This window comes from Medicago sativa, chromosome 4, assembly GCF_051527215.1.
Source record: "Medicago sativa cultivar Bolivia chromosome 4, Bolivia_mono, whole genome shotgun sequence".
Lineage (NCBI taxonomy): Eukaryota > Viridiplantae > Streptophyta > Magnoliopsida > Fabales > Fabaceae > Medicago > Medicago sativa.
Genome location: NC_140752.1, coordinates 36,845,654 through 36,859,981, shown reverse-complemented (window position 1 = coordinate 36,859,981; position 14,328 = coordinate 36,845,654). Strand labels below are relative to the sequence as shown.

The following is a 14,328-nucleotide window of genomic DNA, read 5'->3' as shown; positions in this document are numbered from 1 at the left end:
TTTATGGTTTGGTTTGATTAGGATTACGTCATTAGACTTATCCAACAATACTAAGACAAGAAGAGTCTACTCACTCATGTTCATCGTAGACATGGAGAAGAAGAAGAAAAGCATAAAATTAAAATAACAAGAAAGTAAAGGAAAAGAAAAGAACTTTTATTAAGAAAGACAATTGTCACTTATTGAATTCCAAGAACAAAAGATGAATGTTAATGATAGCTAGCTACTCTATTTATAGTCTTATTGTCGACTTAAAACCTAAGAAACTATTCACTAGAATGTTCGACAAGAAACCACGGGCTTTTTGTTCAAAACAGGCAGCTAATTCATGAAGCAAAAGCAGCAAAAGATGGTCTGGGAGGTGGCACGGCCGTGCCAAGCTTCTGACTTTGGGGGATCATATTTTTGTCTTTAATCTTCGTATTTTTCACCCGAATTAGCTCCTAATCCTCTTTCTTTTGCTCCAAGACTCAATCTATCAAACATTCGTTCCTGAAATATAATAATATGCAATTGAAGTAAAATAGCTCAAAAAGGAAATAATACTTAAATAAAATAAACTTAAATCTAAATAAAATGAAACTAAATAATATATAAAAATAACTAATTATTGACTCATCAAACTCACCCACACTTGAATCTTTGCTTGTCCTCAAGCAAAAGGCATAGACATAGCAGCAACAACAGATTAACATATGACAATTCAATTAAAAACTTATGTCTCCTTAAAGGCTTTTATTCAAACGTACACTAATCACAAACTCAAGCATTTCTTGTAATCTTTATTCAACCCAACAATCAAGTCTAAAGTGAGTGTGTGTGTGTGTGTAATTCAACCATTTTCTTGCTCCTGTATAAGATAGATATTATGAGGAACAAATTCTAAACTTAGCACTAAACCAACCGAGAAAAGTCCTTTCTTCATTTCATATAAGAGAGATGGGAATTAGCTAGATTTATTTGACAATTTAAATTCCTTGGGGGCTGCAGATTGCTTCAGGCATACCATATTCTCATAGGAAGTCAGCGAGGGGGTATCATATCCTCCTAGATTCAATGATCACCCTAAGTAGTGCTGCAAGATTTATAAGTTAAAAGACACGATCTTCGCGTAGGAAGTCAGTGGGGGGTATCCTTTCCTCCATCTGTTAATGATGTCGCCTAATTATGCATTTTGGTTCCTCTTTTAGAAGGATTTTTGGAAGTTACTTAGTTATTGGAGAAACATCACCTTCACGTAGGAAGTCAGTGAGGGGGTATCCTTTCCTCCATGATCCAGTGATGTCTCCTTTATAAATATATTTGCTTCCTCCCCATTTTGATTTATCTTTTTATTCCCCACACAAATTTATACTACATTTTCTCTGAAGACTTTTAAGGGTCAATGTACCACTAAAATTAGAACGTGTTCCTTAAAATACATATTCATACACTTGCTCAAGGCATGCAACTTGTGCTTTTCTCATTGGAGAATTTATTCACAATAAAACAAGATGTGGGTATATCAAGAATACTTAAAACACAAGAATTCATTTTCATGTACAAGAATTAACCTATTTAGAGGAGTCAAACAAAAAATTTATGTCATAATTTTCAATAAAAACAACCTACTTAATCATGCCTTTCGCAATTAAAACAAAACAAAAGAATAAAGTTCAAGGGAATTTAGAAACACTACGACTCAAGACACTTTATTAGGCTCCCCCCACACTTAGGAGAAGCATTGTCCTCAATGATTCAAAACAAGAAAAATAAAAGAGAAGAGAAGAAGAAAAAGAAGAAGGAGAGAAAAGAGTAGGAGAAAGAGAGAAGAGATAAGGGAAGAGAGGAAGAGGAAAGCTCACAATTCATTGAGGTCCATAAGGAGGACCATGGAGGTGAAGGTGTTGCATCATCCTTCGAAGCATTTCATTGTTCTCTTCGGTCATGCGGTTGCTCCTTAGGACATCATCTCTTAGCCCGGATATTTCAACACCTTGCCTTTGTTGCTCGGTCCTTATCCTCTCAACCTCAGTTTGCATCCATGCCCATCTTTCATTATCATTGAGCCCTCCGGCATCATGGTCATGGTGTTGTTCCTCATCATGGTGCAAGTTAGCACCTTCTTCCTCACCTAGATTATGCTCTTCATGTACTAGTCATCATCAACATACATCAAATTATCCTCCACCTCGGTATTAGTCCGAGATGGGTTAGGAAGTAGAAATAAAATAGGTACATTGAGCTTGAGTGCATATTGCATGGGTGGGCGATGTTTTATGAAGTTCATGGAGATAAGGGTCTCTATGTTAAGCCTATTGTTGCCCTCAATTGGATTTATCCCCTCGTCTTCACCCACTCCAAATTACCTAGCTATGTACGTGATAATACCACCTACTACTATCTCTCCCATAACGTCAGACCTATTACCTACATAGGCAAGATAATCAAGCAAGTAGAAACAAGTGTTCATAAGTTGGTTATTAAACATAGCCCACAACATGAAAAGCTCATCTGTCCTTGTGTTTCCCAACTCAGTTCTACCCGAAATGGTGCAAGTCATAACCCTCTGAAGGTACCTAAGCACAGGGTTGTGAATGTTACTAGCTTTGTTGGCACGGGTATTAAATTGCCTTAGACCGGTGATACGTTCCCAAAAATTAGTGGGTTGATAGTCAGCCGGCTTTAGATCTTGATCCTAAGAGTCATGGATGTACCCTGCATTTGCGAAGCCCATTTCATCAAAAAAGTTCTTAAGAGACATCTCATAATCAACATTCATAAGCCGAAAAGAAACTCTATCATTATGATTATCAAAATTCAACCTATCCTTTGTAAAAACAATTGAACTTAAAAACTCATAGATAAAGTTTTCATAACCTCTCATAGGTCTCAGCATATCAATCCATCCTAGGTTTCGTAAAAACTTATGCACATTATCTCTAATGCCTAACACATTCAAACTATGAGAATCAGGGTATCTACAAGCATGTAAAGGTTTAGAGGTTAGAACTTTATACATATCTTTTTGCTTGTTGTCCTCGAATTTTATTCCATGATTCTTTGCCGGTGCTTGTTTCTTTGGTAGATGTTCTCCCGAAGAGCTAGCTACTTCCTTTCCACTTCTCTTTGAAGCCATGTACCTTGACCTTGTTTTGACTTTGTGCGGTTTTTGGTGAAGGTTAGGGTTTGGGAAGATTTTTGGTGGAAAAGGTTGGTTTAGTTATGGGGTGAAGGTTTAAGTGAGGTTTAAGAGTTCAGTTATGGATATTGGTGATGAATTTGTGGTTTTTAGGTTAGGTTAAATGGGGTTACGAATTTGGGTGATTTTAGGTTGGGGTGGATGGAAGTTGTTTTTGATTGAAGGTTTATGATTGGGATGATGTTTAGAATTGATTGGGTGAAGAAATTTTGTGATTTGGTGGAGATTTTAGGGGGATATGAAGGTTTGAAGGTTGTTGGTTATGGAGGTTTTAGAGAGATGTTTGAAGGAAGAGAGATGTTTGTGTTGGAGAATGAGGGAAGAAGAAGAAAAATTTGTTGGGTATACTTACATAGGGATCGGGCACGACCGTGCTAGCTGGGGGCACGGGGCGTGCCAACCTTCTGGATTTTGGGTGGTCTGGCTTTGTCAAATCAGGCACGGTCGTGCCAACTGGGAGCACGGGCCGTGCCATCTTTCTGGACATGGGGGCTTAAAAAATTTTCAACTTTCAACGAAGCGATATTTTAGAGTCATTTGCTTGACCGATAGAAAGTGTCCTTAGAAAGGACCAAAGAGATCATATTGTGTAGATGACGCTATGAAGCGTTCTTTCACATCATGATATTTAATCATGCAACAAGAATAAAGAGCGGGACCTTTCATAACATTTTCCAACTCAAATCCTACCATTTTATCACTCACTTGAAAAATAATCCTACCATTTTTAACATCAACAATAGCTCCCGCAGTAGCGAGGAAAGGTCTTCCTAGAATTATAGGGACGTCATCGTCCTCTTCAATGACAACTAATACAAAATCAGCCGGGATGTATATCCCTTCTATCTTAACATGTATGTCCTCAACAAATCCGACCAGTTTTATAGTAGAACGATCAGCTAACTTCAAGACCAACTTGGTAAGTTTCAACTCTCCTATCCCCATCCTCTTAAAGAGGGACAAAGGCAACAAACTAACACTAGCTCCTAAGTCGCACAAGGCTTTATCAATGGTCTCACTCCCAATCATACAAGGTATGGCAAAACTACCTGGATCTCTAAGCTTTGGAGGAGTCTTTTGAATGATTGCACTACTTTCCCTAGTCAAAGCTATTGTCTCATGATGCTCTATAGTCTTTTTCTTTGAAAAAATTTCCTTTAAAATTTTAGCATATAGAGGCATCCGAGACAAAGCTTCCGCAAAGGGAATTTTAATGCAAATCTTCTTAAGTATGCTAACAAATTTATTAAATTGAGCCTCCAAGTTAAGCTTAACAAGTTTTAACGGGGAAGGAGCTTTGGTCTTATCAAGCGGTTTCTCACTTTCTATCAAAGTTTTCTCACTTAAAAGCTTAACACTTTCTGCCTCAATGTTTTTAACTTTAGCAATAGTTTCTCCTAACTTACTACCCCCAAAAGAAATAGCATTAACATGGGCTTTGGGGTTGGCTTCGGTTTGACCAGGAAAGACACCCGGTGTTTGAGAAGAGGTGGCCACTTGTTGGGCCACTTGGGAGATTTGGGTCTCAGGCATTTCAGTGTGGGTAGCAATATAATCTACTTTGGTATTGAGTTTGGAAAGAGAATCATTCAGAAATTTGGTTTGGTTTTTGAGCTCTTGAAGCTGTTTAGATTGATTTGTGAAATAGTTTTCCATTAAAATTTCCAAATTCGATTTCTGAGCGACTCTCTGGTTGTTTGCATAGCCAGGTGGTGCTACTTGTCCATAGGAATTTTGAGGGTTTTTATAAAAGTTTTGGTTTTGCCTTATTCCTTGGTTGTATTGAGCATAATTCATTTGCTCAACACCAAAAATAGCACTACCTAGTGGGCAAGCAGCACCAATATGACCAGTTATACCTCAAATTTCACAAGAAGAAGATGCAGGAGCAGTTGTGATAGCACTAACATTTAGTTTTTCAAGTTTTTGTGTTAGTGCATCAACCTTAGCAGCAAGATGATCATAGTTAGAAACTTCGTACATACATGCTTCTTTTTTATAGGGTGAAGAATTGGTGATAGCTCTCTCATCGGTCCATTTCTAGTGATTCTGAGGCATGTCCTCAATTAAAGCGTATGCCTCCGTAATGGTCTTGTTCAATAAAGCTCCACCTGCAGCTGCATCAATAGTCATCTTAGTGGTATATGATAAGCCATTATAAAAAGTGTGGACTATGAGCCACTTCTCTAAACCATGGTGGGGACAAAGTCTAATCATTTCCTTGAAACGTTCGCACGCATCATAAAGAGACTCCCCATCATTTTGATTGAACCATGGGATTTGGTCCCTTAGTTTAGCAGTTTTAGAAGGGGGAAAGAATCTATAACGCCCATACTAAACGTATCTAGAAAGTTTAGCATGTTCGTTATCTTTAGTACTGGATAGATTAAAATTTACAACAATAAAACTTTGAATAAATATCTTATAGAACCGTAAGCGTTCGTACAACAAGAGTATAACATAACTTGTCTAAAACATACTAAATACATCCTTGAAATCCATATCATCTTACAGCGGGTACGAACGACCACTTGTTGAACTATCCATCCGACTACGAGCTTGGAAAACCATCCTGGTTATCTGAAACAGATAAGGATTGGGATGAGACATAATGTCTCAGTGAGTTCTACCTAATCCTAGGCTATAGGTAACCTCGGGGAAAACCTACGGTCACCACATGTCTACAATACAACCTGACGGTTGATTATACGTGTGTGGTCATGCTTACCTAGACGGTCGTGCATACTAGATCCGTCATAGGTTCATTTTAACTTGTCATAGGTCTTGCTTACATCATACGTGTCATGGCGGTTAAAGGGAACCTAAGTCCGCTATGCCAAGATACGCTAACGCATCGAGGCCTAAACATAACATATTCATGACACGATACTAAACCGGACGATCGAGAAAACCTAATATCGTCATCGGCATATCATTCATAACTTGCTCTATTTCATAAACTTATATGTGTCTAACGTCATATCATAATCATGTTCATTCATTAAGTTAGAGGTTAGCGTTGATTAACATTATCTGAGTTCATTTTACGAAGAGCCCCGAGGTGGAGTAATCTCGAACACAATCCCTTATCTAACTGATGAAAACCTATCTAAGGTGCATCAGACTCCCTCAGTGATGTGCGGGCCCCCTTGTGGAGCTTATCCCGTTTCACCTAGCGGAAACCCCTAGAGATCCAACCTAATGTCGATCACAAGAGACACGACACCTACGTTTTGCTTAAAGTCTTGGTCTTAAACATTCATGAAAGGATAAACCTATATATGCTTTCTCTTTTACCTCAGATCCTTAATCGATCCAACTAGAGGTAAACTATTCATTCATGTTCATACTTATTCATTCTTACATATGTAAAGAGATTAATTAATCAATTCACGGCTTAACATGCGTGCATGGTCGTTCTAATTCCTATGCGAAGAGAATACACTAAATCACTTCGCGTCTTGACATACATAGGACTCATGTGTAGCATTCTAGTTCTCGACAAGCTATGTCGAGGCTCTACATTCATTCCATTTCTTAGTTCTTCACTACCCAAGTAAATCGGTTTAAACTCTCTTGTGCCTTTCTTGCCATATAAGCTAAGATTGCCATGATTTTCATTTCATGAATCATTTGATGTTATATGCATTGATTAGATGTTGTTTAGGGGTTATAAGGTTGGAAAACATCGCAAGAAAAAGCCTTGGACTGCACTACAGGCCCCTAGATGAGCCAACAAGCCAAAAGAAAGTTGGCTTGGGCTAAAAGTTTCACTATCAGCGACTTTCATCTGGGCAAGTTCTGAAGAATTTCGCTATTAGCGAAATATTTTGCTAATAGCGAGTTTCTTTGGGTCTGAAGTGCAGATTTTGCATTTTTAACCTAAACACCATCCAATCTGATCCTGCAATGCATCACACACATCCAACAACTTGTATAAACATTAAAAAACATATTTCATGGCAATTTTAACATATAATCATCAAGAATGGCTTTGGGGTACTAAAATCATACTTTTCTAAACTTAACATAATTTCATAAATTCTCAGAAGAATTACACAACCCAAAGGAAGGTTAATCTATCTAAGAACTCACCTTAACATGTTTCTTGTGATTCCTCAAGCTTCAAGCTTCCCAAAGATCAAACCCTAGCTTATGAATCCAAGTTTCAATCCATTCTCTTTGTTGTTTCTTGTCCTTGAAGCTTATATGATCCATGCTTGATCACCAATTTCTTGTATTGGAAAGCTTTGATGGCTTCAAGAGGGGAGGATGGGGGCGGTCCTAGAGAGAAGGAGGAGAGAAATTCTTTCTCTCAAAACCTAGAGAGAGAAAGAGAAGTGAAAATGAAGGAAAAATGGTCCTTGTGGCCTTAAATAGCCCTTGCGGCTTAATCGCGTTTAGCCTGACACTGATACTTAAACACATACTTGACTATTGTCATTTGTTAAATATTCTTCGTCATACCTGTAACACCCCATTTTCCAAACGTAAAAATTTTGTAATAAAATCAGAGTAGTTCATCGTAAACGGAATGTCACATTTCATAAAAATCATAAATGGATTAAATAAATATTCATCATTCAAAATTCAATCAACAAATTGCTTAATATTTCGCAGCGGAATTCATCCATGTCTAAAAATAGTCTTTGGCACCAAGGCCTCATCATAAAATCTCATAAATAGTCTAAAACATAATAACTAGTTCAATTCGACAACTTCATTATAAATCTCATAAAACAATACGTAAGGAATAGAAAACAATGTCAAGACTCCCATCCCGTTACGGATCAGAGCACCTAAAGACACACTTGTGAGGAGTCCACCCACGACCACGCCTAATCCTGATTACCTGCAAGTTACCCATACGAAGAGCAACATTTTCAAGCAGAAGGGGTGAGATTTCTCAAACAATAATATTAAGCATATAACTCATCAATTACATTTAAAAAAAAAAAAACTTCATGTAATTCAACAATTATATTCAAATACATAGTTATCATCAACTCATCTTAGCAATATATCAAACACCTTAACTTCATTAATTAGAATGACTATTCATCATACGACAGTCATAATCATCATCACATATCACCATAATCATATTTCATCACTAGATACCTTGTTATAACATCACAACTTAACAACTTGACTCAACATTGCATTTAAACTCGACTATGCAACTCTTAACATCTTAAATCATCTTGACAGTGCAAATGCATGTGGTACCATTCTAGGGCATAAGCCCTCGTCGCTTATAAGCATAAATATACTCCTAGGGCATGAGCACTCGTCGCTGTTGAGCAAAAGCTCCTAGGGCATGAGCCCTCGTCTTTAAATGAGTATGCATGGACTCAACATCTTAGAAACCTCATGGACATCTTATAACTTCATGACTTAGACCGACATTTACGTCTTAAATAAGATCGACAGCAACATATGTAGCACATATTAACTCATATCATATCAGCATCATAATATAACAGTATCAAATGATAATTAACAACATCTTAGACATCGTAATAATTCCACATAATGCCTATATAATAATTTCACATAATATAACAGTATCTGAAATCATCTTAATTTAGACTTCCTGGATAGTTTACAACCTCTTAACAACTTACATTTCCTACCCAAAAGACATCTCAAGACTACACGTGCGAAAGATCGCAAGAAAATAACCTTAGGAAGGATGCACTAGTTGCTCGCTGCGGCGAGTGGGGTTGCTCGCCGCGGCGAGAGAAACATGCTCACTGGACTCTCAAAACGGCTGCTCACGAGGCGAGCTATCTTGCTCGCAGTGGCGAGTACATGGACTTGCTCGCGGTGGCGAGCGATCTTGCTCGCGAGGCGAGCGATGTTGTTCTTAGCTCGCGAGGCGAGCTATGATGCTCGCTGTAGCGAGCGATGAATGTCAGCTCGGGTAGAATTCTGTTTTTCTCAAAAATTCCCCTAATCTCATGGTTTTAACCTCAAAACTACTTCCAATAATCATCTTATGGATTATCTAAGGTCTGTACATGATTCTTACATCAATTCAACGGTTTTCCATCATCTAATCATCAATTCTCACTCCAACCCTAATTCTCGTAATCTCACAAACTCATCCTAAAACATGTTAGATGCAATCTAATGATTCACAGACTTAATATTAGTGAAAGATAGTCCCACCCTTACCTTAGCAAAAATCGATGCTGCCTTTCTCTTAGGTTCTTCTCTTCTCTTGTTCTCCTTTTCTCCAAAAGTCGTTTTAACGTAAAAACATTTTCTAACCTAGACTTCCTTATTTATAACTCCTCTACTATTCTTTCCTATTTCCTCTTAAATCACTAAACTCTCTAAATTTATAAAATAGCCCCACATCTCAATAATTATTTTGTTTTCAAATCTTATTTTATTTAACAATAAAATAATTCACAACATCTCATAACATCTCTAAACTCATATAAATCACGTCAATCATATAATTATATTCTAAAACTCATTAAAATAATTAAATAATTAAAATGGGCGTTACAACTCTCCCCAACTTATATAATTTTCGTCCTCGAAAATATACCTCAAGCAAACAACTCTGGATAAGACTCCAGCATCTTACTCTCAAGCTCCCACGTCAAGCTTTCACCAGTCGCTCCATCTAGAGCTGTCAAAATGGGTCGGGACGTACGGGCCGGCCCGAAAGCCCGAATAAAATGTAGGGCCTGGGCCGAATAATTGCAGTCCGAATTTTTTCAAGGCTTTTTAGCCCGGCTCGAAAAAGCCCGTGGCCAGTTAGGGCTGGCCCGTACGGGCTACGGGCAGCCCGCCTGCCCGCCAAAAAATTCAAGTTTTTTTTTTGTCTTTGTGTGTTATAGTATATGGTCTATGAAAAGTAAGCAGAATTTGGGTGATTGTACTACTAGTTCAGTTTTTTTTTTACTTGCTAAGGTTATCTAAATTATGTACTAGACTAAAACAACAGAGAGCCAAACTCTTAAGGTTATTTATGAGACAAATGAGAAGTTTGAACAATATTTTGTGGAATTTGGGGAAAGAATGTCGTGGAATCTTGTGATTGGCTGAACTGTTCCATTTGATAAATATATTATTTTATTAGGACAGAATTTGGTCTAGTACAGAATTTGTTTTGGCTGGGATATGTGCTTTGCCTTCTTCTGTTTTCCTTACTGTTTTGCGGTTTGCAGGCAGCATAGGTTTTAAGTTAAGCTAAGCTAGTTAAGTTATAAACTTTAAGCTAAGCTTGTTGAATTATAAATTATCATTTTGGGTATCAAAGTAGTCACTTTTCCTCCAATTAAAAAAAAGAAGAAAAAGAAGTCAATTTAAAAACCTTAAAAATTGAAAAAAATAATAATAGATACGTGCGGGCCGGGCTGGCCCGTTAGCCCAAGATCCCGTATAGGGCCGGGCTCAAGCTCAATTATTTCAGTCCATATTTAAACCGGGCTTTTTAGCCCGGCCCTAAAAAGCCCGTTGCCCGATCGGGCGGGGCCTAAATGGGTCGGGCCGCCCGTTTTGACAGCTCTAGCTCCGTCCCAAACGACTTTAACAAGGGATATCTCCTTGCCTCTCAACTTCTTCGCTTCACGACCTTCAATCCTCACTGGTAAGGTCTCAACAGTAAGGTTATCTCTAAGTTGCACGTCATTACTTTGGATCACATGAGATGGATCTGAAACATACTTTCGAAGTTGCGACACATGAAACATATCATGCAAATTCGAAAGATGCGGTGGTAAACCCACTCGGTAAGCCACCGTTCCAACTTTTTCTGATATCTGATACGGACCAATAAACCTCGGAGTCAACTTCTTAGACTTCAATGCACGACCCACACCGGTCATGGGAGTAAATCTTAGGAATACATGATCTCCCTCTTGAAACTCGAGGTCCTTCCTACGCTTATCATGATAACTCTTTTATCAACTCTGCGACGCTTTCATCTTTTCTTGAATCATCTTCACCTTCTCAGTAGTCTGTTGAACAATCCCTGGTCCTAAAACCACATTCTCAGCTGACTCAAATCAACACAATGGAGTTTTGCATCTTCGACCATACAAAGCCTCGAAAGGTGCCATTCCAATACTAGAATGATAACTGTTATTGTACGTGAACTCTATCAACGGAAGATGACTATCCCAAGTTCCTCCTTGCTCAAGTATACAAACTCTCAACAAGTCTTCCAACGACTGAATCGTTCTTTTCGACTGACCATCTGTCTGAGGATGATAAGCTGAACTCAACCTCAACTTAGAACCTAAAGCCTCTTGCAAACTCTTCCAAAATCTAAAAGTAAACCTTGGATCTCTATTTGACACAATGCTTGAAGGAACACCATGTAGTTTCACAATGTCTCGAATATAAATCTCCGCCAACTGAGCTACAGGGAAACTAATATTAACCGGAATAAAGTGTGCCGACTTCATCAATCTATCAACAATCACCCAAATAGCGTCATTCACTTTAGGAGTATTCGGCAACCTCGTCACAAAATCCATGGATATACTATCCCATTTCCACTCTGGGACATCTAAAGGTGTCATCAATCCAGCAGGTTTCTGATGCTCCACCTTCGACTTCTGACAGATCAAACAAGAATACACAAATTGTGCCACGTCACGTTTCAATCCAGACCACCAAAATAACTTCTTCAAATCATGATACATCTTTGTAGCTCCCTGATGAATACTTAAGCTGCTCCTATGACTCTCTTCGAGAATCATCTTCTTCATCTCGTCAATGTCTGGAATACAAATTCTATCTCGAAATCTCAACACACCTTGATCGTCGACCTTAAAGTCACTATCTTCGGTCTGATTACTAGCAACCAACAAGTCTACAAACTTAACATCAGCTTTCTGCACCTATTTAATACTTTTCAAGAAATCACTATCAATCTTCAGCATTCCCAGCTTTACACTCTGAGGTGACAATTCACAGACTAAACTCAAATCTCTAAACTGTTCAAGCAATTCGAACTCCTTAACCATCATAGCAGACATATGCAAAGTCTTCCTACTTAAGGCATCTGCTACAACATTAGATTTACCTGGATGATAATTCAATCCAAAATCATAATCTTTCAATAATTCGAGCCACATTCGCTGTCTCATATTCAATTCCTTCTGATCAAACAAATACTTCAAGCTCTTGTGATCACTAAACACCTCAAATCTTGAACCATACATATAATGTCTCCAAATCTTAAGCACAAATACAACTGCAGCTAATTCCAGATCATGAGTAGGATAATTTCGTTCATGAATTCTCAATTGTCTTGATGCATAAGCAACCACTTTACCATCTTGCATAAGCACATCACCTAAGCCCAACTCGGACGCATCACAGTACACTACAAAAGGTTCATCGGACTTCGGAAAAATCAAGATTGGAGCCGTCGTCAAACGCTTCTTCAATTCATTAAAACTATTCTCACATTGAACATCCCACACAAAGGCTTTACCTTTACAAGTCAACTGCGTTAACGGAAGTGCCAACTTAGAAAATCCTTCTATAAATCTCCTGCAATAACCAGCTAACCCCAAAAAGCTTCTAATCTCTGTAACCGACTTAGGAGTCTCCCATTGTGATACCGCTTCAACTTTAGACGGATCAACTGCAATACCACTACCAGAAATAACATGGCCAATAAAACTTACCTCTTTCAACCGGAATTCACACTTTGACAACTTAGCATATAACTTCTTCTCTTTTAGCACTTGCAAGACAATCTTCAAATGCTCAACATGTTCTTCTTCAGACTTGGAGTAAATCAAAATATCATCGATGAACACAACCACGAAGCGATCCAAAAATGCATGAAAGATGCGATTCATATACTCCACAAACACACCAGGCGCGTTACTAACACCGAAAGGCATCACCTTATATTCATAATGTCCATATCGCGTTCTAAAAGCCGTCTTCTGCATATCTTCATCTTTCACTTTAATCTAGTGATAACCCGATCTCAAGTCAATCTTGTAATGAGCCTTAGTATCCTCATCATAAATCCTGCGACTGCTCACAAGCTCAGAAAAGTTACGGATCCTCTGGTAGCTAATTGCTCTCTTAATATCAGCATGCAGACCGTTCTTAAATTTGATACACTTCGAAAACTCAGCAGTCTCAGCAGTATAGTGTGGATAAGTTTTAGCTAACTCCACAAAATTTGCAGCATACTCTGTCACAGACATGTTTCCTTGTTTCAGCTCATGGAACTCGATCTCTTTCTTCCCGCGAACATCCTCTGGAAAGTACCTGTCTAGGAACTCTCTCATAAACACAGCCCAAGTAACAACCGCACCATCTTGCTCTAAAACAGGTAGAAGACTCACCCACCAGTCATCAACTTCCTCAGCCAGCATGTGCGTACCAAAGCGCACCTTCTGATCCTTTGTACATTGCATAACACGAAAGACTCTCTCAATCTCCTTGAGCCACGTCTGAGCTCCATCAGGGTCATACCTTCCCTTGAAAGTAGGGGGATGATTCCTCAATAAAGTCTCTAACACCTCACTTCAGCATTAGCACCCACATTAGGTTGTTGTCCCACAGCTTGAGCCACAGCTTCCAACGCAGCAGCAATAGCAGCATCATTTCTTCCAGCCATCTTAGTTCTTTGCATCACACACAACAATCAGAACAACATAATAATGGTATTCCAATTGTTAAACGACACTGCTCGACTCAACTACTTGGCCAGATGGACCGACCTGCTCTGATACCAATTGTAACACCCCATTTTCCAAACGTAAAATTTTTGTAATAAAATCAGAGTAGTTCTTCGTAAACAGAATGTCACATTTCATAAAAAATACGTAAGGAATAGAAAACAATGCCAAGACTCCCATCCCGTTACATATCAGAGCACCAAAAGACACACTTGTGAGGAGTCCACGCACAACCACGCCTAATCTTGATTACCTGCAAGTTACCCATACGAAGAGCAACATTTTCAAGCAGAAGGGGTGAGATTTCTCAAACAATAATATTAAGCATATAACTCATCAATTACATTTAAAAAAAAAACTTCATGTAATTCCACAATTATATTCAAATACATAGTTATCATCAATTCATCTTAGCAATATATCAAACACCTTAACTTCATTGATTAGAATCACTATTCATCATACGACAGT

At 38.4% G+C, this 14,328-nt stretch overlaps 2 protein-coding genes, 1 non-coding gene and 1 pseudogene across 3 annotated transcripts; 1 reads left to right on the top strand and 3 right to left on the bottom strand.

The window, feature by feature from the left end:
* Nucleotides 1–2,344: 2,344 nt before the first annotated feature.
* Nucleotides 2,345–3,118, bottom strand: LOC146929126 (uncharacterized; annotated as a pseudogene).
* A 497-nt stretch (nt 3,119–3,615) lies between these two features.
* LOC146929125 (uncharacterized) lies at nt 3,616–4,837 on the bottom strand. The gene is made up of 3 exons (XM_085707222.1): nt 4,421–4,837; nt 3,998–4,321; nt 3,616–3,660 (listed from the first exon to the last, which is right to left on the bottom strand). The coding sequence occupies exons 1-3, from the start codon at nt 4,835–4,837 to the stop codon at nt 3,616–3,618; spliced, it is 786 nt and encodes a 261-aa protein (XP_085563348.1).
* A 532-nt stretch (nt 4,838–5,369) lies between these two features.
* Nucleotides 5,370–5,476, top strand: LOC146929124 (small nucleolar RNA R71). Its single transcript, XR_015009116.1, has one exon. It is a non-coding gene; the product is annotated as a small nucleolar RNA R71 (small nucleolar RNA).
* Nucleotides 5,477–12,048: 6,572 nt separating this feature from the next.
* On the bottom strand, nt 12,049–13,796 carry LOC146929123 (uncharacterized). The gene is made up of 4 exons (XM_085707221.1): nt 13,704–13,796; nt 13,560–13,656; nt 13,149–13,499; nt 12,049–12,233 (listed from the first exon to the last, which is right to left on the bottom strand). The coding sequence occupies exons 1-4, from the start codon at nt 13,794–13,796 to the stop codon at nt 12,049–12,051; spliced, it is 726 nt and encodes a 241-aa protein (XP_085563347.1).
* Nucleotides 13,797–14,328: the final 532 nt, after the last annotated feature.

What these genes read in the sequence shown, in the direction of transcription:
- LOC146929123 (XM_085707221.1), bottom strand. Translation starts at nt 13,796, where the DNA reads ATGGCTGGAAGAAATGATGCTGCTATTGCTGCTGCGTTGGAAGCTGTG. An exon ending in ATGTGGGTGCTAATGCTGAA is followed by an intron (nt 13,657 to 13,703) that starts GTGAGGTGTTAG and finishes CCTACTTTCAAG; the next exon opens with GGAAGGTATGACCCTGATGG. An exon ending in CAAGATTGACTTGAGATCGG is followed by an intron (nt 12,234 to 13,148) that starts GTTATCACTAGA and finishes ATTATCATCCAG; the next exon opens with GTAAATCTAATGTTGTAGCA.
- LOC146929125 (XM_085707222.1), bottom strand. Translation starts at nt 4,837, where the DNA reads ATGGAAAACTATTTCACAAATCAATCTAAACAGCTTCAAGAGCTCAAA. An exon ending in AGGCTCAATTTAATAAATTT is followed by an intron (nt 4,322 to 4,420) that starts GTTAGCATACTT and finishes ATTTTTTCAAAG; the next exon opens with AAAAAGACTATAGAGCATCA. An exon ending in TATACATCCCGGCTGATTTT is followed by an intron (nt 3,661 to 3,997) that starts GTATTAGTTGTC and finishes CCCCATGTCCAG; the next exon opens with AAAGATGGCACGGCCCGTGC.